Raw genomic sequence first — 21,428 nt, 5'->3', positions numbered from 1 at the left:
GCGGATCAGATGGAGCAGATCCCTCCGGCAGCGGAGCAATAACAAGCATCTGGGAGCAGCAAGATCAGCACAGCTGGATCCAAAGCCCGACATCAGCGCACAGCCCATTACACAGCACAGCCCCTCTCCCAGATGCGTGCCACCCCAGACAAGGCTTTTCCACGGGGACCAAAATATCCTCACTGACAAGAAAGATGAAGTTGCCTTTTCTCCTCAGCACACATGCTTTGCACAGCTTCGTGGACACATAGATCAAAAAGTGAAAGGGTTACCAAATTTCTTTTTAAGGACTTGTTTAAAGAAAACGGTAATAATTTGGCGGCCAATTGTGCTTTCTGGGGCTCTCATTTATGCTTTCACTACTCGAGAGATTAGCAGTACTGTCAACACCAGTAGCTAACCACAGTCTTCAAGAAGAATGAAGAGGAAGAACTGACATTTAACACAGTAAATTCTGAAGCAGAGCTGAAGAACAACTGTATAGAATTTTTATACTGTATATCAAGAGCTGCTGCAGCCTGACACATGGCCAGGTTGTGGAGTGACACAGAGTTTAATATTACCTTCAGTGAAGACCTCCACTCATGAAAGTTCCTCAATCACCGACACACACCAGTATTTTGACCTTATAATCCAGGCTGAGCTCGCAGCTCCGCTCCGGGAGCACCATTTTCCTCCCTCCCTCCCATCGGGAGCCCGCAGCTATTTGCGGCAAACGCAGCAGGAACTTTATCAGCACGTGAAGCCCGTGTTTACCTCGGGCCATCTCCAGAGGCACTGCCTGCCCGTCGAAAAGCAGCACCTGAACCGCCAGGCTCCCCTATTTTCATTGTTAGGAACGATGCTAATGTCGCACTTGGCGATCCTGGAGGTCTTTTCCAACCTTAACGCCCCTGTGATTCGAATACCCACGGGCGCGTCACGACGGTGCGAACTGTAAAGCGATGGGATGAGCGGGATGAGCAGCCCAGCGCCATCACCCCACCGAAATCAGGGTTTGGGGCTTTAAACGCCGTGTGTCCCTCGGACAGCAGTCAATACACACGTACATACATACATACACACACGTACAAACACACACACACACACACACACACCCCGGGCACACGAACGCGCTCGCAGAGGAGCCGCGGCGCCTTCCCCGCAGCGCGCACATCGCATAGTGGGCACCGCCGGGCCAGGGCCCGCCTCGCCACCCCCGCGGCAACCCCGGGAGGGCACCGAGCACACCCGGGGGGGGGTGTCGGAGCCGCGAACGGGCCGCCGCGAAACCCCCCCAAAAAAACCCGCCTGGTCCATCCCCGCCCGTGACCGCTCCCCCCCCAGCCCCGCCGCTGTGAGGGGGGGGCGCGCGCCGCGACCGTTGGGAAGGGCGCGAGCCCCCGGGTCGTGTGCGCGCGCGTGTGCGCGTGTATGTGTGTACGGTGCGGGGGGGGGTCCGCGCCCGTCGCCCCTCACCTGGAGACGCAGTTCTCCAGCACGGAGCTCTTGCCGGCGCTCTGCCCGCCCACCACCGCGATCTGTGGCAGGTCGAGCAGGCAGTTCTGGCCCAGCGCCGCGAAGGCGTCCTGCAGCCGGTTGACGAGCGGGATGAGCCCCTCCATCCCGCCGCCGCCGCCTCCTCCACCCGCCGCCGCTGACAGGTAACGGGCGGCGCACTGCGCATGCGCCCCTCCTCCGGGCTTGGGGGCGGGGCCTCGGGGGTGGACACGCCCTCTCCCGGTGCTGGTCCCGCTGTTGTCCCAAAATAGGTGCTTTCCGCCGGTGTTTACGAGGCTGATCCACACACAGAGTCGAGGTGTGTGATTTATTTACAGTTCTGTGCAGAAAGGGGGGCTGGGTGGCAAGTCCTTTTGCTATTCACGACGACTACCAAAAGTTTTCACATTTTAGCAAGCAACGGCATTAGTGTTCATCGGCTACAAGTTGCCTGGTTCTCCTGTTAATTAGTACTCTGTCTTCCACGGGTTAACGATTCTCTCGTTTCTCATGCTAATCAGTCCGCGTGCTCCGTCTTCCTCTTCTTCTGAGCTGGTGGGTTTCCTGGATTGGTGGTCTGTGAGTCGGTGTTTGCGATCTGCCCCTGCCAGAATTGCCTGTTACCCAGTCAGAGATGATTTCAGCACAGTGACTGAGTTGACTTTCTTGGTTTCTTCCTTATCTTGGTGGTTCTGCCAAATGTCCTTGTAAACCATAAATTCTGAATTCTTTGTGTCCACCATCAGCAGTACATCCTTCTTCCGAAGCTTCGGTAACCTCCCCCTAGGTCTGACCTCATTGAAACATATCAAGCCCTAAACCTTAACAAAGCAATGCTACTGACAAGTAATTTATCTTTCTAACATCAGGACATCACTTAGAGCTTGCTATTTGTTTCACGGATTAAATCTCCTTTCTTGCTGATTAGGCTTGAAAGTGTACAGAGATTAAACATCAAAGAACATCTTTTCTTGATAGAATTTTTACATACTCCACATTTTGCAACACCACCAAGAAGGGCTGAGCCACGGGAGCCCGAGGTGGTGGTGGGGTCCTCTCTGCTCTTTCTGTGGGGACACCAGCAGAGCCTCCTGCCGATCACTGGCCCGGGGCAGCTGCTCACAGGGAGCATCCATGGGGTCCTCCTGGCATTCTGGAGCCCCCACTGACAACTCGAGTGGCTGGGTGGGCTCATCCCAGCTTTAGATACCAGCACTTTAAGTACACCCAGCTTTAGATATTTATAAATATCTAAAAGGGGGGTGCCAAGGAGATGGAGCCAGGCTCTTCTCTGTGGTGCCAGCCACTAGGATGAGACACAACGGGCAGAAACTGATGCACAGGAAGTTCCACCTGAATACAAGGAAGAAATTCTTTACTGTGTGGGTGACCACACACTGGAATAGATGCCCAGAGGGTGTGGAGTCTCCCTCACTGGAGATATTCCAGAAGCATCTGAACTCAATCCAGTGCCACGTGCTCTAGGATGACCCTTCTTATGCAAGGAGGTTGGACTAGATGACCCGCTGTGGTCCCTTCCAACCTGATCCATTCTGTGATTCTATCCCTGCCCGAGGAAAAGCCAGCCTTGGTGCTGGGACCCTCAGGCACGAGGTGCACAGTTTGCCCAGGTCAGCACACTGACCATGAGACCATCAGGCTGCCCCTCTCCCCTGAGAGCCCTGATTCCAGCTGGCCACCCCCTCCTGCCGGTGGAAAGGGCTGCAGTGTCCCTTGAGAGCCCCTGAACACAGGACTGCGGCACCCTCCGGCACCCAGGAGAGGTTTCCATGCCCTCTTCCTCAATGACTTTTGTCACCGGACTGGGAAGAGGGCCAAACTGGGAGCCCATGGAGGAGCCAGGTTCCGCTCGCCGGCATGGGACCTGGCAGACAGCTGGCTTCAGCACTTCCCAATCTGCGGAGCGGGGAATTTTGGAGCAGTCCCAGTGGCTGAATTCCTCCCAGCTCCTGCCTGCAATGGGAACAGGAGCAGCAGGAACCACGATCCATCCCTGCAGCACGTGAGTGTCCCTGTCAAACCTCACAGACACTCAGCCACGGGTGGAGTGCTGGCAGGTCAGACACCTTCACCAGAGCCGTGGCAGGGCAGGCCCAAGGAGGTGGGTCTGGCCGAGCTGGCAGCAGGTGGATGGCTCAGGAACAGACTGGGAAGCAACAACAAGATCCAAGCCCCGTCGCTGCAGTGGGTTCAATTAAAAACGCACTCTGAGGCTGAGCTAAGAGCTCAGGCAAACAACAGAGATGAGGTTTATCTGTGATTACTGGCAGCAGTCACAACATGAAAATATCCAAAACGCAGGCTTTGGAGTCCTGCAGCGATAAAAGTTATCCTCTGTATTAAACCAGACACCGGCCTCACTCAGCGTGAAAAGCAAAACAAAAGGGAACTGTGAACATCCTGCAGGCTGACGGAGACTAATGATCTGGAGGATTATCAAAACTTTTTGGCCAGAGCTCCCAATAAGTGTGAAAAATTACTCCCTACAACAGACTATCTTATAACTCTGGAAACAAATGAACACTTTTTATTTGGCATAACGCAGGCTTTGCCGCTGCACTTAGACCACAGCATCTGGGAAAAGCCTTACCATCATTTCTGTCTAGATGGGGCCTGGGAGTTATTGACATAATTATGCCAATTAGCAGCATGATTATTTCTTTCCCCACTCCTGAGAAAGCAGGCTATGCCAGGAGGCACTAGAGTAGCTGCCTGGCCTTCCTCCAGTTCATGGGTTTCTACGGAGGCTGGAAGTCGGGAAGAACAGGATCACATTCTGGCCAAATCCGCCTCGTCTGAGCATCAAAGCACTGTGTGCTGCCCCCACGAAATAATTAAGATCCGTAGAAGAGCAGCCTGGCAATAGAATTGCATCTCCACAGGAGACAAATGAAGATTGGAAAAGGCATGATGCCTGGGGAGCGACACTATGCACACCTGATAACCTGAGGATAACCTGTCCTTTCCTTTCCAGTCTTTAGATTACATCTTTGTTTGCTTCCATGATTAAAGTAACATAAATTAAGAAAACACCTTAGGCTAGGAAAAGTCTGAGTTATTCCCCCAAGTCTGGGAAGTTCACAAATCAAACTTTTTGTCTGGTGAAGCAGAGTTAAAGCTGCCAAGTCACCACACTCACCTCATGCATGACTCCATCACTTACAAAAATCCACTCTCCCCTCAGAAAAACAGCTACAAGCAGCCAAGGATAGATTTCCATCTTCTGGAAAAAGCACAAACATTTTCATTATACATGCCCCTATTACCATGAGGGTGCTCATTTTTCCAACAATTCCAAGAGAGCAGTGAAGGAGAGAGGAAGGGCACCCGAGTGTATCTTAAGGTCTCTGCTTTTCCTAACTGACTTCTCTGGATGGCAGTGTGGAGCCCAGCCTGGCTTTCTGAATTTGCCAAGATTCATAGTGGCTAAATTAAAGGAAACAGGGGTACTGCTATCAGAGACCATTGCAAAGCTTCATGTAATGAATAACCATGAAATATAAGACCCAAAGCAGTGTCAGGAGGCCATGCAAGAAACTGTTTTCTGGGGAAGCACTGAGTGTGATCCTCAGGAGCATAGAGCTGCTCACTGGTTAACCAGCTAAACACAATCTACTTTTACCCAGGGTGACATGCCAACTCCATCAGTGTGGTCTGATGTCAGATGTCACCAGCTCCAGCAGCCTGGCCAGGGGCTCCTAGCCCTCTTGAAGCCTCCAGTGCATTTCAGATCGAGCCTACAGACAGCAAGTTTGTCCTGCCATGACTTTCAGAAAAATATATGGCAAAAATAGCCTGGCTTCAGGGTGCAGCTGTAGCATTCAAGGCCACAAACTTACCCACTTCTCCCTAAGCAGGCAGCGTGACGTTAAAGCTGAGGACATTTGGATCAGGTCCCCAGGCTGCTTTATAAACACACACCAGTGCAATTCCCTTCATGAAAAATGGGTTGTATATAAAATATCAGAGCAGAGACTTGCAGATGCCTGCAGTGAAGAGCCAGGCAGGATCCCCCTGCCGGCAGAGCAGGCAGGACCCTGTGGGGAGCAGAGCACAGAGGAGGCTGCATCCTCTCCCCGGGAAGAATTAAGAAGAGGCGGGTTCCTTCACACTTGCTCTTCTCCCCAGGGACTTTCCTCACCTCCTTCTTGCTTCAGTTACAAACCCAGAGTCTTGCAGAGCTTTTCAGGCAGCTGATCAGCACAGAGCAGGGGGAGGTGTAGGCAAGGAGCCCGTGCAGGGGGAGCTCCCAGGTTCTCAGCAGTTCTGCAGTGGAGCTGCACGAAGGTGCCAGCCAGCACTGTGCCTGTGTATCTGCCAGGAGCAGAGCTCAGACCTTGAAGCTGCAAAAGATAGAATTCAAGCCAGTGAAAGAAAGTCAGAGCGGCCGCAGAGCTGTGATTAGAAGTAGTGGCTGCAGCATTTCTCCCTGAAAAGAGGATGTGCTTTCTGCCTTCCCCCCACAGCCTGGGGCACTGCTGACTCACTGATCGTGGGACAGTGACAACCCAGTCTCTGTCCCATCTCTCCTCTCTCCTGCCCTGTGACCTCCAGCTGCATTCTTTAGTCGGGTGCATTCAGTTCCAGGGTAGAAAAAGGGCACTGTGCTGCATTGCAGCCTGCAGAGACGTTTCCCAGCTGCCCTGAGCACCCCAGGAAAGAGCTGTACTCCCTCACTGCAGCCTGGCAGCATGCCTGCTTCCTTGGTCACAAAGCCAGGCAAGCCAAGTGTTTCCCCAAGGGAAGATTTCACATCCAAAACACTTCCCAAATGCTTCCACCCTCCAGGAGGTGGCTGGTGCAGCCCTTGCTATGCTGTGACCCTGCCATGCCTGGACAGCAGCAGCATCGCCAGGCTCTTCCCAGGTGAAGGGAATCAGCCTCAGCGCTTAGTCCCTGCAGCTTTTATTACTGCAAAATCTCTCCCAGCTGCTTGATGTACTTTCAGCTGGTGACAGTATGTCCCCTGTCCACCTCCAAACTCTTCCCTAGAGCCCAGCCACTTCCAGTCCTTCTGCAGAGCAGGGACCTGTGTTGTGACACCTGAGGAGCTTATACCATCTGGGGTGTCTATGTGGCACCCCACCCCTGCCTGCCTCAGTGTCACTGCCCTGCCAGCTGCCTGCCCACACAGTCACCCCGGGGCCAAAGAGCCTCCATGACTGGGCATGGCCAGCTGCATCCCTCCACCTGAGATCAGGAATCCCAGGGCTGACCCATCAACTCCCTGTGTCTCATTCACTGGAGTGGCAGCAGGACAGGGATGTGATGCTTTGAGAAGGATTGGGACCGCACCAGACCAAATCATCCCCAGCTGGCTACAGCCTCACAGCTGAGCCACGGGATGAGTTATGCACCGGTCTGTTTTTGTGCTGGGAAACCCAGAAAGGAAGAAGTCAACATCTCGGCGCCAGTGGAGGTTGCTAAGTGACAGCAGAGCTTGTTTCTATCCCGCCACTTACAGCGTGCCTACGCTGCAAAGGAAGTAAGTGAGGAGTAAGGGATGTAAACATGAGTATATTGCCAAAACACTCAACAGAACACAGTTGCCAAACATATACATGAACTGCACGTTTTGGTTGCCAGCAGAGAAATATTTACTACGTGTCAATTTTCCAGCCTTGGAGCATTTTACCTGCAGAGGAGGATTTTGTGTATTTGCAGCACTCATGAATTCGCCAGTTTTCCAGCTGAAATTTATTTCCAGACCAAACTTGTAGCTGCAAGGACAGCTGCAACGAACTATTTCATCCTTACATTGTTTCTAATAGATGGCTTTTGTTTTTCCACCAGGATGTGGCGTTATGCAGCATTTGGGAAGCACAACAGAAAGGCAGGACTGGACAAGGGAGGGATGAAGGCAGCCTTTGTATGAGATCCTGGGGAAGAAAGAAGATGGTTTTGGTAAAATAAAGGGCATACACACAAACCTATGTCGTTGGAATTATGTTGAGAATTGCATACTAAGTTAAAAATAGCCTAAATGCAGCACTGCTGATCCAGTTTAGAAATTTGCCATTGCTAAGCTGGGTGGATAATAGATATCTTTCAAAACAGTGCTCATCACAGAGAAGCTTTAGAAACTAACTGCGTGGGGGCAGGCAGACTTCCATCCAGCTCCAGCTCCAGCCTTGTCTCTCCCATTGCCCATGTGCTGCCTCAAACACACTACAGGAGGAGGAAAACACACTTCAGGAGTGACAGGGTGCCGAGCAACAGAGGGCACCTACCCACAGTGGCAGCCTTTATCTGAGGCAGGGAGCAGGCCAGCCCTGCTCTCCTGTGCCTGGGAACCATCAAAAGCACTTATTAAAAAAAGCATCTGCTCCCTCTGCATAGAAGCAGGCCAGCCCAGGGAGAAAGTAGGGCAGAGATTTGTCCCTCTATGTGAAGGGGAGTAAAGCAGGTGGCACGGGAGAAGGGATCTGAGGAGTGGTTCCCAAAGTAGAACCTGCTGGAAAATTAAAATTAAAATACAGGCACAGAGGGCCCAGTCAGAGGGACATGTTCACTGTCAGCATGCTTGACATAGGGTCTCCTGGGCACTAACAGCCCCATCTCCTGCATCAGTGAAGTGGCCATGGTCCCCACTGGTTTAGGGCCCCCACCGGTTTAGGGTCCTCACCAGGGTGGGAGCCCTTGGGATGTGCTTTCCATGGCCCCGTGGAGCTGGTGAACTGCAAACTCTCAGGCTCGTGCACCCTCTCGCTTTGCTTTCTAAGTGAAGGAGGATTTCCCAGATGGAGGAGAGCTGGGTCCTTCTGCTGAGGAAGGAGAGGCTGATGAGGGGCACAACATCACCCCACATCCCTGTGGGAGAGGGTGCATGGGCTGCAAAGCTGGGAGATGGCTCCAAGACACGGCTGCTATTGCCTCCATAGTAAAGGCTAGGTGAGATCCCTCCCTGAGCTACTTCTGGTGTGTTGTTATCTCCCTGGGCTGTGGAAAGGTGCCTGTGGAGGGTTTGCTTTGGGAAGCAGCTGCCAGAAAGATGTCCTGGCTAAGGCTGCCAGTGGCAGAAGGGAGCAGGGAGTGAGGGTACAGGATCAGTGGCAAAGTATCAAAGTGCCTGAGCAGGTTTCCAACTTGCTGTCTGCAAGCTGATCCATGGTACCATGTCTCAGACTCATTTTGGTACCAGCTGTTGCAGGGGAGAAAGACAAGCCCCCCCAAAATAGCTTCTGATGAATGTATGAACACCAGCGGGTCTCTTGCTCTGTAACCAGCCAGGACACACAGGTCAGGTCTTTGACTAAACTTCTCAGGGAGAGACAAAAGGAGGTGTTTAGGCTGGAAGGGGGTGCTGTGGGAACAGCCCAATGGGTATTTTCCTGCTGCCTTTTCATCCTGCAGGAAGGCTGACCTGCACCAGCTGGGTGAGCACTTTGGAGTGGCCAGGGGACCAAGCCCAGGGCTGGGTCCCTGCTGGCCCAGGGGAGAGAAGGTTTGGGGTCTCAGGGTGTTACAGGTCTCAGTTCAGTGGTGATAGCTGGAGAGACGCAGAAGAGTGAAAACATAGTGGGGTCCAGTTTGGAGAGGGCAAGTGGTGAGGGGGCAGCAGTGCTTAAGGGGCAGCTGCCTGTCCCCAGGACATATCCTTGAGGTGCAGAGGTGACTGTACCTTTTCCAGGGTGTGGGTGCTTCAGAAATTAGCCCTAGAAAAGCACTGCAGGCCTCAGAGCAGCCCTGAGCACTTTATTCTCACAGCCCACCCACACATATCCACGACCAGGCTTGGGGCAGTGCTGGGCTCTGCAGAGACACCAGGGATGCTGGAGAGGCAGAGAGAGGCAGCATCAGAAGGAAGGCACTGTGCTGGAGAGGAAAGAGATGGTTGGAGGGATGTTTTTCCCACAGTGGGGAAACAATAGGGACAGACCCAAATCCACAGTCCTGCCAGTCCCACAGCACCTTCCTCCCCTCACCAGCTCAACGCTGTCCCTTGGGCTGCACAGCCCTCCGAAGTCCTGGACCCCTTCCTGGGGAGCCACGCTGCAGGAAACACCTTCCCATGCCAGTTCATCCCTCAGGCAGACCCAGGCCAGCACATGCCCCTCAAGGGTGGCAGTCCCAGCCACGGGCACCCCTCTGCTGAGGGGCCAAGGCACCCACATGAGGAGCACTCTCTGAAGCAGCGTCTCAGCCTGTCCTGAGGAGCCTCTCTCAGAGGATCTTGACAGCCTGCAGCATGTCTGCCAGCACGTATGAGCTGTCCCAGGGGCGCCCTGGCTGCCGCAGGGCCCCCTCCAGTGCCCGGGCACGCGCCCCCAGCTCCGCAGGGTCCCGCCGGCCCTCGGGGCTGGGCTGGCAGAACAGGATCTCGTTGACCTCCCCTTCGATGCGACGCGTGTAGAGCAGTGGGAAGACATCCCTGAGGGTGGCCAGGACAGATTCCTTCAGCCGGGCATCACGGCACACCAGGTTGAGCACAAAGATTCCTGCAGCAGGAGGAGAGGGGTGGGAGTTCAGCCTGTGTACACCACCCTGCTCCCTGTGGGAACACAGCTGAATCGGTGCCACCACAGTGCAAATGTCTCCCCCATGGCAGCACGAGGAGTACCAGCATCCCCCTGGTACCCTTGGCCCAGCTCCATGTCCCTGCTGCCACATGGGTCGTGGGTGGCCACGATCTGTTCTCAGGTACCGCCTACACCCTCTGCTCCCAGCAACCCTTCCTGGCCCCCTGGGATGTCTCAGCCTGCCTGACCCAGCAGTGCTGCAGGTCACCTGCTCCAGCCTCCTGGCACAACACCCAGCGAAACACTCGGATCCAGGACCCACCAGGAGAAGCAGATGCCACGCAGCAATGCTGTCTGTGGCCACTATTCTCCAGGATGAGAAACGGTGGCACAGCCCCAGCTCCACACAGAGCCAGCCAGCCTGGCCATGGGGACATAGCCAGATCTCCCCTCCTACCTTCTGGCTTGAGGATGGTTTTAACTTTCTGCAGGAAGGGCTTTTCCACAAAGGCTGGGGGTGGGCAGCTCATCCCCACTGTGAGGTCTTTGCTGTCCACGTCGAACATGATGGCATCATACTGGGCTGGGGCTGCAGGAGGAAGCACAGAGAGTTGTTATCCCATGGACAGAGGTGAACCACACATGATAGGGAGGCAACAAATGGGATGGTCCAGACATCCCCTCTGCCATGTTATGGGTCTTTTCTCTCTCCTGGGGTTTCTCTTTCCAAATGAAACCCAAAGCAGCAGCCCTTGGTGCTGAGGGAGGCAGCAAATCTAAGGTCCCTTGCACACTAGGCAAGGACAGGCTGTGAGCTGCAGAGACCTGGTGAGGCTGGAGACTGTGACACGTGGCAGGAGATGGGCAGGGATGGGAAGCAGGGGGTGAAAACAGCCCAGGACCTCAATCCTCAGCATGTCACCCACCAGACTTGATGGGATACCCAGAATGCTCCCCAAGAAGGCACCTTCAGCCGCCAGCTTGGCCACGTAGTCCAGGCCATCGGAGATGTGCACTTGCATCCGGTCACCCTGGGAGAAGCCGAACCAGTGCGTCGCCACCTCCAGCATGGAGGGGTCAATCTCCACCACGGCCACGTGGGCCTGTGAGAAGTAGTCATGGATGAAGAGGGGCAGGCTGCCACCGCCAAGCCCCACCACCAGCACTGCCAGCGAGGCTCCTGCCAATGGAGAACACCCAGTGAGCCACCAGGATGCCCGGCTCCCACTGCTCATCCCACCCGCCGTCCACAAACCGCTTAGGGAAGGGTGCATGGGGCCAGAAAAACCATTCCCCAAGGAGCTGGGGTGTAGGGACACAGCACCTGCCCCCAGCACAGCCTCTCACTGCTGGCCTTGTCACCTGGGAGGGGGTCAGGGCCCCCCAGCAGGCAGAGCCCTGCGACCATGGCCTTGTGGTGCTCACAGCACAGGTAGCTCTTGTCAATGGCTGCAGGTGGCTCAGCAGGGCTGGGTTTCTTCTTGTCCTTCCTCCGTTTCTTCTGGCCTGAATGACAGGAGATACCAGCTGGTAAGGCAAGGTGGGAGACAGAGGTGCCTTCTGGGGACTAGCCACCCCCAGCCCTGCCCCACCCACAGTGCTAAACCGCTCCCAGAGCTGCTCTGGGACCAGGCAGGCAGGTCTCAGCAGGACTTTAACCTTCCTCCTCAATCTCATCTCTGTCACCCCCAAAAAAATCAGCCTTGGCCCCTGCCCCTTCCTGGCTGCCCCAGGTACCTGGGAGAGGTCTGGGAGCCAGGAGCCGGGCCTCCGACTGCACCACGTTCCTGTTGCAGAGGAAGATGAGGCGGCGGAAGTAGCAGGTGCCGTCTCCCTTCACGTCCTCCACCACGTACTCCCCGCTCAGGGGGCTGGTGTCCCGGTGCCGCACCGCCCGCACCCCGATGTCCCCTCCCACGGACAGGAAAGGCACCTGCAGGAAGGACAGTGACTGGTGTGAGGAAGGAAAGACTACAAAAGCAGAGCCTGGCATTCCCACTGTCCTGACTATGGCTACGGAGCCATGACGAAGTGGACACAAGGCAGGAGCAGTGGGATGCCAGAGGAGAGCTGAGGACCTGCACTGGCTTCACTCCCATCCATGTGTTGGGGGTAGAGGGAGCAAACACCTCATGACTTCCTGCAAGAGGTCAGGTTTGGGGAGTTGGGGAGGAAGGAGGAGACAGGATGAGCAGAAGTTAAAGCCAGGATTAAGAAGAGGCTGCTCTCAGGGTTTCGGGATGCCCGGTTTTCTTGGGATGCTGGGTTTTTGAGGGGAAGGATTTCACACTGAATCTGCCTTCAAGCAAAGGTAGACAGCTGGAAGGAAAACCAGGAAGAGCTACACCTAAAGCCAGTCTCCTGCCCACCAAGGCAGCCAGCTCACACCTTGCAGCTTGGTCTCCCTTGGAGAAGAGGGATTCACTGCTGGAAAAGAACCAGCCTGGCCCCGGTTTTGGGGAAGCCAATCCAGGGGTTTGGGCAGTGGGGGCTCACCTGCTGCCGGGCAGGGAGGCCTGGCGGGGCCAGCTCCATCACCTTCCCTGACAGCTCTGCCTGGATGCCAGCCATGCCCTCGTAGTGCTGCTCCCTGTGAAGGGCCACGGTGACGAGGCGCCCAAAGCCCGCACTGGTGGCCAGCTGCCTCCGTCCCTCCTCCGTGCCAAAGAGCCACTCGGTTTCTCTGCCCTGTGGAACTGCAGAAGGGGATGCCATCAGCCTGGGCTGCTCCTGGTCCCAGGGGCAACCACCCCAACCTCCAAGGGAGGAGCCACAGGGAATGGCAAGACATAAGGAGGTACCACTGTGTGACTAGAGCCGTGCACTGCAACCACCAAGAGAGCCAGGAGCTCCCCTGTTTTGAGCAGGCTCATGCAGGAGGCTGGAAAAGCCATGTCTCATTAGAAGGGGTGTCCAACAGCCTCATGACCTGTCTCCAGGCTGTGCTAAGCCCCAGCTTTGCAGGTGTGCAGAGGGGGAACAGCGCCACTGGCAGAGCCTGACACGTCTCTGTGAGGTGCAAGCACAAAAGCCAAGTGCAGCCCCAGCAGCCCAGCACTGCAAGTCGGGACACCCACACAGAGCAGAGACGCCTTCCCAGCTGCATTGCTGCACCCTGGCTTCATGCAGCAACGTGCTATGGTGGCTGTCACCAGCATCAAGGCAGGAATCACCCCCTTGGAGGCAGGACAGGCAGCGTCCCTCTGCTGTGAGATGCAGCCAGCAAGCTCTGTGTCAGGTCTCTGCTTGCGCCACCAGGCAAACACGTCCCACCACAAAGCCAGGACTAAAACAACAACCGAACCCCCCACAGGTGGGTTATTTCCCTCTCCAGTCCCAAACTCAACAGGGCCTGAAGGGCTGGCCATTTGCAGCTCCTGGCCAGAGCACCATCTCGTTGCAGGCAGGACAGGCTGTACTCACTGATGAAGATGGCAAAGCGATTTTCCCGGGAAGGTTTCACCGAGGGGCTGTCAACCACATGGAGTGTGTAGCGAGGCTTCCCACTCTCCTTGTCACACAGATCCAGGGAAACCTGTTCCCTGCAGGGGGTTTTGCTCAGCTGGCTGCAGAGCAGGGCGTAATGCTGCCTGTCCTTCACCGCTGCCACCAGCCGCTCCACGCTCTCCACCCGCATCGGCTTCTCCTGCTCCTCGGGGCAGATCTCCAGGATCTGTGGTGCCGAGCCAGGGATCTTCCTGAATTTTGTCATGACATAGACAAAGACTGGTAGGACAAACTGCTGGTTGTCCCCACTGCCGGCCACCTGATGGACACGCACGACCCAGCCTTCCTGGGAGAAGTATTCCACTGCTTTCTTCAGCACATGGGCTTGAGCCAAGGACACACAGAGGTAGCGCCCTCCCACCTGCAGGACCCGGCTGATCTCGGCAAACATCTGGTCCACCTTGGCCAGAGTGGCCTCTTCTTCATCAGTAAGGAGGGCATCCAGCGTGCCTTTGTCCAGGACCACCTGGAAGTGGGCGTCAGGGAAGTCCATCTGAAGCATGTCCATGAGCAGGTAGCTCATCTTTGGCCTCCTGCTCCCGCTCCGCTCCTGCATCTGACGGATCACGGCGTCGCTGATGTCGATGTTCACGATGTCCTCGCACATTCCCACGTCGTACATCTGCTCGCTCAGCTCCGAGTTCCCACAGCCCACCACGAGAACCTGGGGCAAGGCACAAGAGCAGTGGGATGGTGAGAAACCCCTGGAAACGTGCCCTCAAAGCACTTCATGAGCAAATATCAGCCACGGCTACGCGCCCTCATGAAAACCACACCCAGAGAACCTGCAAAATCACTGTCCGGGCCCTAAGACAACATTTCCATAGAGAAAAGTCACATGGGCACAGAAGCAATGGATCTGCTGCATCTCCTCTGGGAACGATCTGCGTGTTTTACCCTCCAGAGCTCCCCAGACCAAAGCAACCCAGGGGTCTCTCCTGTGCTCTTACTGTGGCACACTGGGGGCTTCACATCATCTGTGTCAACACACAATGGCAATTTACGGTGGGACAGAGAAGCACAGAACTCACACATCGAATCACACAGAATCAATTACATTGGAAAAGATATCTGAGATCATCGAGTCCAACCTGTGACCCAAAACCACCACATCAACTAAACCATGGCACTAAGTGCCACATTCAGTCTTTTCTTAAACACCTCCTGGGACAGTGACTCCACCACCTCTCTGGGCAGTCCATTCCAATGTCTAAGCACCCTTTGTGTGAAGAAATTCTTGCTAATGTTCAACATAAACCTCCCCTGTACAGCTTGAGACTGCATCCTCTCGTCCTGTCGCTGCTTGCTTGGGAGAAGAGCCCAACCTTCACGTGGCTACAACCTCATTTCAGGGAGCTGTAGAGTGATAAGGTCACCCTTGAGCGTCCTCTTCCCCATGCTAAACAACCCCAGAAGGAGTCCCGGGGAGACTCGGCCCGGGCACAGGGCGCTGGGTACGCACGGGGCTCACCTTGTCGCGGGGCCGCACATACTTGTGCAGGACGGGGCAGAGCTCCGGGAAGGCCCCGTACCACTCGAAGGCGCGCTGCCCGCGCTGCCGGAAGAAGCGGTCCCAGTACCGTGCGGAGCCGAACTCCGCGGGGCTGCGGGGCAGCAGCTCCATGGCCGGGCACGTTCGGCCCCGCTCCCGCCCCGCTCCGGCCCCACGTGGCCCCGCTCTGACCGCTTCCGGGTCTGCGGCGCGCGCGAGGGCGGTGGACTCGCCACCCATTGGCTGCCTCTCCCCCGGCGCTTCCCATTGGCCAGCGGGAGCGCGCGGCAGGAGCGCGCAGCGGCCCCGGCGCGCCCCCGCCCGTTCCCGTTCCCGGTTCCCTGGGGCGCACGGGCCGGCCCGGTCGCGGCACTCTGCTCAAAATCTCCTGGCAGAAAGGGCGACAGGGACGGAGCGGGCCGGCGCCGCCCCCGAGGCACAAACGTGCGGCTCCAGCAGCCCGGACCCGCCGGGCCCCGCGGCGCTGCCGCAGCGACAGAAACAGGGCGGAAAGAAGTACCGATGGGTTCTAAAGGAGCAGCTTTAATGGCAGCCCGCAGCAGAACAAAGCTCTCCCGGGGCTGTGCGTGACATGGACATGCAGGGGGCTTGGAGGGGATGATCTCCAGAGGTCCCTTCAAGCCCTAACAATTCTGCGATCTATGGACACGGGGTGCCTGCAGCCCGGGGCATTAGCTGGGACCAGAGTGGCGCTCTGTCGAGTTGCTCTGAAGAAAGAAGGCAGAGAGCTCGCTCAGTGCTCTGTATCGGTGTGAGATGGAGTTCTTCACTGCCTTGGGCAGCTCAGCGTAGCTGCAGGGTACAGAAAACACAAGTCTCAGCAGCAGAGACACTTCAGGATATGTCCCCTAGTCACCAAGAGCTCCCCCTCTGCTCACTGCCTCCCTGCTTGGCTCAGCAGGCATCTGTAGTGACATGCTGGCAGAGCCAACAACCCCCATCCTGATCCAGGGGTTCCCTGTAATGCACCACATTCAGATCCAGGAGAGGTTTTCTCCCTGATGCCCCTCCCTGCAAGCAAGTTCCTCTTGACACCTTCGCCCCTGGCTTGCCCTACATAAAGAGCTGTAGTTAAACACCACTTACGTCTGGTTGTAGCCATCTGGCTGAAAGCAGGGATCCCAGCCAAAATCCCGAGGGCCTCTGGGCTCCACAATCAGCCCCTGCCATAAGAAAGCAAAAAGGGCCCCTTAAGCTGTGGTTTCACAGCAATTCCCCTGCAGCCACATTTCAAACACAGGCTGAGGGGCTGCACACAGCCACAGACCCCACTGCAGCCCCCACAGGCTCTGCACAGTGCTGTCTGTGCTCCTTCTCAGCACCTCCCCGGGGTGTGACAAAATCGGCAGCCCCAAACTCACGCTGCCCTATGTTGGCAGGGCCTTTACCCCTCCAAATAACAGAGCTAACAACTGCACTCAAATACAGCCCTGTCAGAGGGAGATGAGGGGCTGAAGAGACCAAGGTAACATGCAGAGCTCAGCAAGTCCCACTGGAGAAAGGGATGCAGCGCCACCACCCTCTCTCTCCCTCAGCCTGTTCCCAACACTGAGAAGCTCCGAGGGCGTTCAGTGACCCAGGGGCCACTAAAATTGTCCTCAGCAGAGCCAGTGCTGTCACACATCACATCCCAGCCCTCCTCCCCCTGCATGTTCCCTTTCCCAGCCACACCACCTACGTGGGTCTGGCCCTTGAACAGCCTCACAGGCTCCTCGGGGTTCCCACTGCTGAAGGCGAAGGTACAGAGGGCGTAGGCAGACTTGTCTTCAAACCCAGCCAGCAGCTTGTACAGGCCTGAGAGAGACACAGAGAGGATCCCGGCGTTACTGCCGCTCCCTCGGAGCGCAACACACCCCCTAGGGACGGCTCGAGGGAGCTTTCCGCGCTGCATTCCCCACCGCATTCCCAGCCACCGCGGAGAGGAAGAACTGCAAGAGGTGACAAAGCTCAAGCACAGGGATGCACTTGGCGGGATCCCTCCTATGACTGAAGCCAGAGCCTCAGACCTCACAGTGTGAGTTGCAGGGCCTCGCTACGATTTGGGGAGAGGAAGCCAAAATGCAGCACCAGAGAGGACTAAACCCACTCTGAATTAGAGTGATTAATGCTCATGTTAATGGGATTAACACTGAACTGTGGGATCAAGGCAGTCACTGCACACCAGGGGAGGGGAGGGGAGCATTAGTGGAGAGAGGTTTGCACTGAGGCAATGGGGAGCAGCAGGTCTGTCAGGTCACACTGATGACAATCAAGAAGTTCCCACAAGCCCTGCCACCAGCCTGCAGAGGCAGGAATCTGGGAATCCAGGGATAAAGCTGCTGGGGAAAACAACATCCCAGGAAGGAGGGCAGAGAACAGGCTCCAGGAGAGAATGTGAAGAGACAGAGCTGGACAGGCAGGAAAGGGAACCAGAAATGAAACAGGCAGTGTGGTGGGCAGGCAGGCTGGGCAAACCCAGCATGGACAGGGTTCCACTTCAGGGGAAAAGGAGCAAGTTACAAGCAGAGCAGTGACACGAGAGCAGTACCTTCTGGCTTCAGTTTCTCCAGGAACCATTTTCTGAAGAAGAAGGAGAGAGGGAAGATTAATTTTTGCTGTTATCTCTCAGAAATACAGGTATCCTTGAGACATTTGCATACATTTGCATAGCCCCTTGAATCCCTCTTCAATGTGCTCAGATCACCTCAGGACTACTTACCAGTAAGGGCAGACTTAGCTCTTAAAGTGAACAGGACACAGTGAAAACAGCAGTGGAGTATTTAATTTAAAGCAGTCCTGGGGTCTATGTAAATAACCCAGTGCTCACTCCTGAGCCATGCCAAAATACATTTCTCAACACAAACTGTTCACATTTTACACCCAGCTGTAGTGCTGACTTGGTCACAGCCTCAAGCCTGCCAGAGTTCAAGAAGTGTTTGAACAAGGCTCTCAGACACATGGTGGGATTCCTGGAGTTGTCCTGCACAGGGCCAGGAGTTGGACTTGAGGATCCTTGCGGGCCCTTCCAACTCAGGATATTGTATGATTCTATTCTATAACCTAAAGCTTTTATGTCTGCTTAGCACAGCAGAGATAGTTTGGAAGAATTAATCACACTAACAGTTAATTCCAGGAGATGAGGCAGTATTTCACTGCAGAAGCTCCACTGTAATGCAATAACTTTTTTATCTGCTGGATTTAAGCAGTTCCTATGAGAACCTACAGACACTCATCCCAGAATCCTGCTGAAAGGCCTGGTGCCTTCATTACACAGACCCCACTGTGTGGACAGGTTCCCAAGCTCACCATAGGCTGGGAGCCAGAGCCAACAATCCAGGTCTGTCTGTCTCATCCCACTCCGTGACTTACAGCAGGGCTCAAGGAGTTAAGTCCAGCCCCTGGGGTGCAGGATGAAGATCAGGACACAGACCAGGAATCACCTCCCTGACCCTACTGCTCCTGGCACACAGAGAATCCTCCACTGTGCCCACCCTGCCAGCCTGTGCTCCTAACTCTGGCACACAAAAGAGAAAGCAACTTCCCTCCTACTTACATGTAGGGTCCTGGAAGGCCCCCCAGGGCATTGAAGCACAAGCAGGTGTCCTCTACTATAACAGGTCCCTGAACCTACAGCAAAAGCCCAAGAGGAGGAAACATTAGCCCTAGAGGAAAGTCACTGCTTCCAAACCTATTTCCTTGCTCTGTCCTATCCTCACATTTCCACTTAGCCTCAAATGAAACTTTGACCTTAAAGGCAACACACACCAGACAGACACAATCCAACCCAAGCTCTCCCCAGGCAGGCCAGAGTGGCTGAGGAACAGTAGAGAAGGTTTCACATGGAGGAAAACAAGCTGAGGTGAACACCCCCTACCCTCCTGAGGGATGGGAATGGCAGGACAAGGAAAGGGAAAGCCTGTATCCTGGAGGCAAGCCTGCATTTCTCTTGAGTCCCAGCTCTCACTCGGTTCTTTTAAGACACCCATCCCAGAGACAGCTCTGGAAGCTCAAAATGACAGCAAATGTTGTGTCCTGCAGCCACAGGGGCTGGACTGAAGGAGCTGCCATGTCCTCCTGCTGCTCCAGGGACACAGGAGACCAGAGGAGCCACAGCGGGGCTGCCAAAACACCGTGTCACCAGTGAGAATTCACCATCACCCCGCCCAAACCGGGGCGACGGGAGTGCAGTCAGGCCAGGCCAGGCGAGGCTGGATGTGCCCTTGGCTTCCCTCGGGGTCGGTTTGGATGCCCCAACCTTCCTGTCTGGGGTCCCTCTGGGAAAAGCGAGAGAGCAAAGGAGGGACCTGCCGGGCGGCTTCACGGCACTTCTGCACGGAGATCTCGTCTGGCTCCCCCTGGTACTCGGGCACTGCGGACACAGGGATCGGTGATGAGGAGACAGCCGGGACGAAACGAACCGCCGCGTCCCGCCGGTCCCGCCAACAACTCACGGTCAATCTTCTTCGCCACCAGCGTGTAGGGAGAGGAGTCTCCGAGGATCTGCGTGACCTGCAGAGGGAGAAGAGAAGGAGTAGGGAGGGAGAAGGGAGGCGAACCCGCCCGCAGCTCCGGTCCCGCCGCCCCCCCACCTCCTCCAGCTTCTTGGCGTTGCCAGTCACGAACACGACACTCCGCCGGGCGGGCGCCGCCATGCTGACCCCGCGCGCGGCCGCCGCGCGCGCCCGGCCGCCAATCAGCTCCCGTGGCCGCGCCGCGCCCCTCAGCGCCCAGCCAATGGGAAAGGCGTCTGCCCCGCGCCCCCGCAGCGCTCAGCCAATGGGAACGGCGCTCACCTGTGCGAGGCGGGAACTGCCAGCCCTCCGGGGGCGGGCACGGGGCCGGGACGGAGGGTCTCGCGAGAGGCGCGCAGAGGACGGAGCGGGTCGCCATGGCGACCTTCCCCCTCACGGCCCTGGTCCTTGTTTACAGCCCCGGCGTTTGGCAGCCGCGGCCGGAGGATCCCCGTGCCTGTTTTCCCTGAAGTAGAACCACATTGTTCGTTGGAGGAATCGGGCAGTGCGTTGTGCGCCAAGCGCTGCTGCTGTTCACCCCCACGACCTCTGGCGCGTCTCTGCGCTGACATCTGGTTTCGTGTGTCGGGGCGATCAAGTTCTGTCGCTGTTGCGTTTGCTGATGGTGGTGCCTCTCACAGCCAGAGCGGGTGCCTTGGGAAGGTCTGTGCTCAGGACAACCTCAGTGCGGAGTGACTCGAGCCTCAAACCACACCCGACACTGGCACCTCATGGCAGTGCAGTGATGGCTTTGGTTGAGGCAGCTTTCCCTGCCCTGCATCTCCGGTAAATGCAGGGCCACCTGGACTCGGGAGGCAAGAGGTGTCCGTGGGGCCGGTATGGAGCCCTAGAGGACAGGTCAGTGCAGTCCAGCACTTGTGGGGAGCAGTACCCTGGCAAGCAGCAGCCGGGTCCTGGGAGCTCTCCCACCGTGGTACCCAGGCCCCTCCTCACCACCAGCCCCCCCAAAAGCCCCTGCTTTGCAAGGGGACTCCACAGGAGGGAGTCCCCCTGGGCTGCCCAGCTGCCAGAGACGTGAGATCTCTCCCCACCTGTGTCACATCCCTGCAGCCCCCCTGCCCTCAGGCATGGGCAGCCCAGGGTCTCACCACACAGGTCACACCTGCAAGCCTGGGAGGAGGAATGCACAGCTACAGCCAGAAGACGCCATTCCCTGTACAAAAGCAACCATGTGGAAAACAGCAGCTGACGGTCTGTCTTCTGCACTGTGAGGGAATGGATAAAACAGACCCAATGCTTGGGTGAAGGAGTTGTTTTTGTTGTAGAATCTCCTTCATAATGTCTTCCAAGTGAAAACCAACCCTCAAGCTTGCAGACACTGCTGGAAACAATAACTCTTTCTGCTCACTGCAGTTCTCCCTGCCACCAGTCCAGCATGGGACAGCACAGGCTGCAATATGAAGACCACAGTATCAGAGGAGCACAAGGAGGACTGCTCAGTACCACCCCAAGACCAGACATTTCCAATGGTCTTTCCAGCCTTGGGAAAAAAAAAATCTATAAAAGTTGTTTAGTAAGTTCTGTTACTGTGAAGCTTCTGACCAGGACCGTTGGTTTGCTGCTGGGAGTGCCTCTCACAGCCAGAGCTGGTCCTTTGGGAAGATCTGTGCTCGGGACAACCCCAGCATGGAGTGACTTGAACCTAAAACAGTTCTGGCAACTCAAGGAGGTGCAATGATGGCCTTGGTTGTGGCAGCTTTCCCTGCCCTGCATCTCAGGTACAACCGTTTGCACCCCGGCCTCCTGGCAATGCTGCAAAATCTCTCTAGCAAAGAGTCAAGGAATTCCATCTTTCCCTGAGCAAGAGCCTGCTGCCTGCACTTGGCTTGGTCCAGTCTTCATCCCATCAGCACCCACTTTCCAAGGCCCTCAGCCCAGTATTAAAGCCACAGTTTGCCTTCAGCAAGGAACTTCAAAACCCCTTCTCTTGCCCAGAGC

The 21,428-nt window shown here is 56.1% G+C and overlaps 3 protein-coding genes and 1 long non-coding RNA gene across 15 annotated transcripts in view; 1 reads left to right on the top strand and 3 right to left on the bottom strand.

Annotated features, from left to right (window-relative positions):
* DNM3 (dynamin 3) overlaps positions 1-1,642 on the bottom strand; it is a 171,814-nt gene extending 170,172 nt beyond the window's left edge. For 9 of the 10 annotated variants that reach the window (XR_003536097.1, XM_027694616.1, XM_027694614.1 and 6 more), the window contains exon 1: positions 1,459-1,642. Coding sequence is in view for 9 of the 10 variants with exons in the window: in XM_027694616.1 (XP_027550417.1) it covers positions 1,459-1,604 (146 nt within the window). In the remaining variant the exon portion in view is untranslated. Of the gene's footprint in view, positions 1-756; positions 928-1,458 lie in introns of those variants that run through there. The other variant, XM_027694617.1, reaches the window with a different exon arrangement.
* A 58-nt stretch (positions 1,643-1,700) lies between these two features.
* Positions 1,701-7,433, top strand: LOC113973071. Its single transcript, XR_003536114.1, has 2 exons — positions 1,701-1,798; positions 7,294-7,433. It is a non-coding gene; the product is annotated as an uncharacterized LOC113973071 (long non-coding RNA).
* A 1,742-nt stretch (positions 7,434-9,175) lies between these two features.
* Positions 9,176-15,117, bottom strand: EEF1AKNMT (eEF1A lysine and N-terminal methyltransferase). Of its 3 annotated transcripts, none has more exons than XM_027694638.1 (8): positions 14,938-15,117; positions 13,383-14,130; positions 12,456-12,655; positions 11,697-11,892; positions 11,284-11,465; positions 10,927-11,062; positions 10,417-10,548; positions 9,176-9,938 (listed from the first exon to the last, which is right to left on the bottom strand). In XM_027694638.1, the coding sequence occupies exons 1-8, from the start codon at positions 15,088-15,090 to the stop codon at positions 9,664-9,666; spliced, it is 2,022 nt and encodes a 673-aa protein (XP_027550439.1). In that variant the 5' UTR covers positions 15,091-15,117; the 3' UTR covers positions 9,176-9,663. The 3 variants fall into 3 exon arrangements, 2 of the variants coding, with proteins under 2 accessions (XP_027550439.1, XP_027550438.1); XM_027694637.1 differs by having other exon boundaries at positions 10,927-11,139; positions 11,322-11,465; XR_003536101.1 differs by having other exon boundaries at positions 9,828-9,938; positions 10,927-11,139.
* Positions 15,118-15,481: 364 nt separating this feature from the next.
* ITPA (inosine triphosphatase) lies at positions 15,482-19,625 on the bottom strand. Its single transcript, XM_027694723.1, has 8 exons — positions 19,548-19,625; positions 19,410-19,467; positions 19,263-19,327; positions 18,512-18,585; positions 17,507-17,538; positions 16,658-16,773; positions 16,066-16,142; positions 15,482-15,771 (listed from the first exon to the last, which is right to left on the bottom strand). The coding sequence occupies exons 1-8, from the start codon at positions 19,608-19,610 to the stop codon at positions 15,651-15,653; spliced, it is 606 nt and encodes a 201-aa protein (XP_027550524.1). The 5' UTR covers positions 19,611-19,625; the 3' UTR covers positions 15,482-15,650.
* Between the last annotated feature and the right edge of the window lie 1,803 nt (positions 19,626-21,428).

This window comes from Neopelma chrysocephalum, unplaced genomic scaffold (assembly GCF_003984885.1).
Source record: "Neopelma chrysocephalum unplaced genomic scaffold, ASM398488v2 Primary Assembly neopelma1_98, whole genome shotgun sequence".
NCBI classification, from domain to species: domain Eukaryota; kingdom Metazoa; phylum Chordata; class Aves; order Passeriformes; family Pipridae; genus Neopelma; species Neopelma chrysocephalum.
This window is presented reverse-complemented; position numbering and strand designations above follow the sequence as displayed.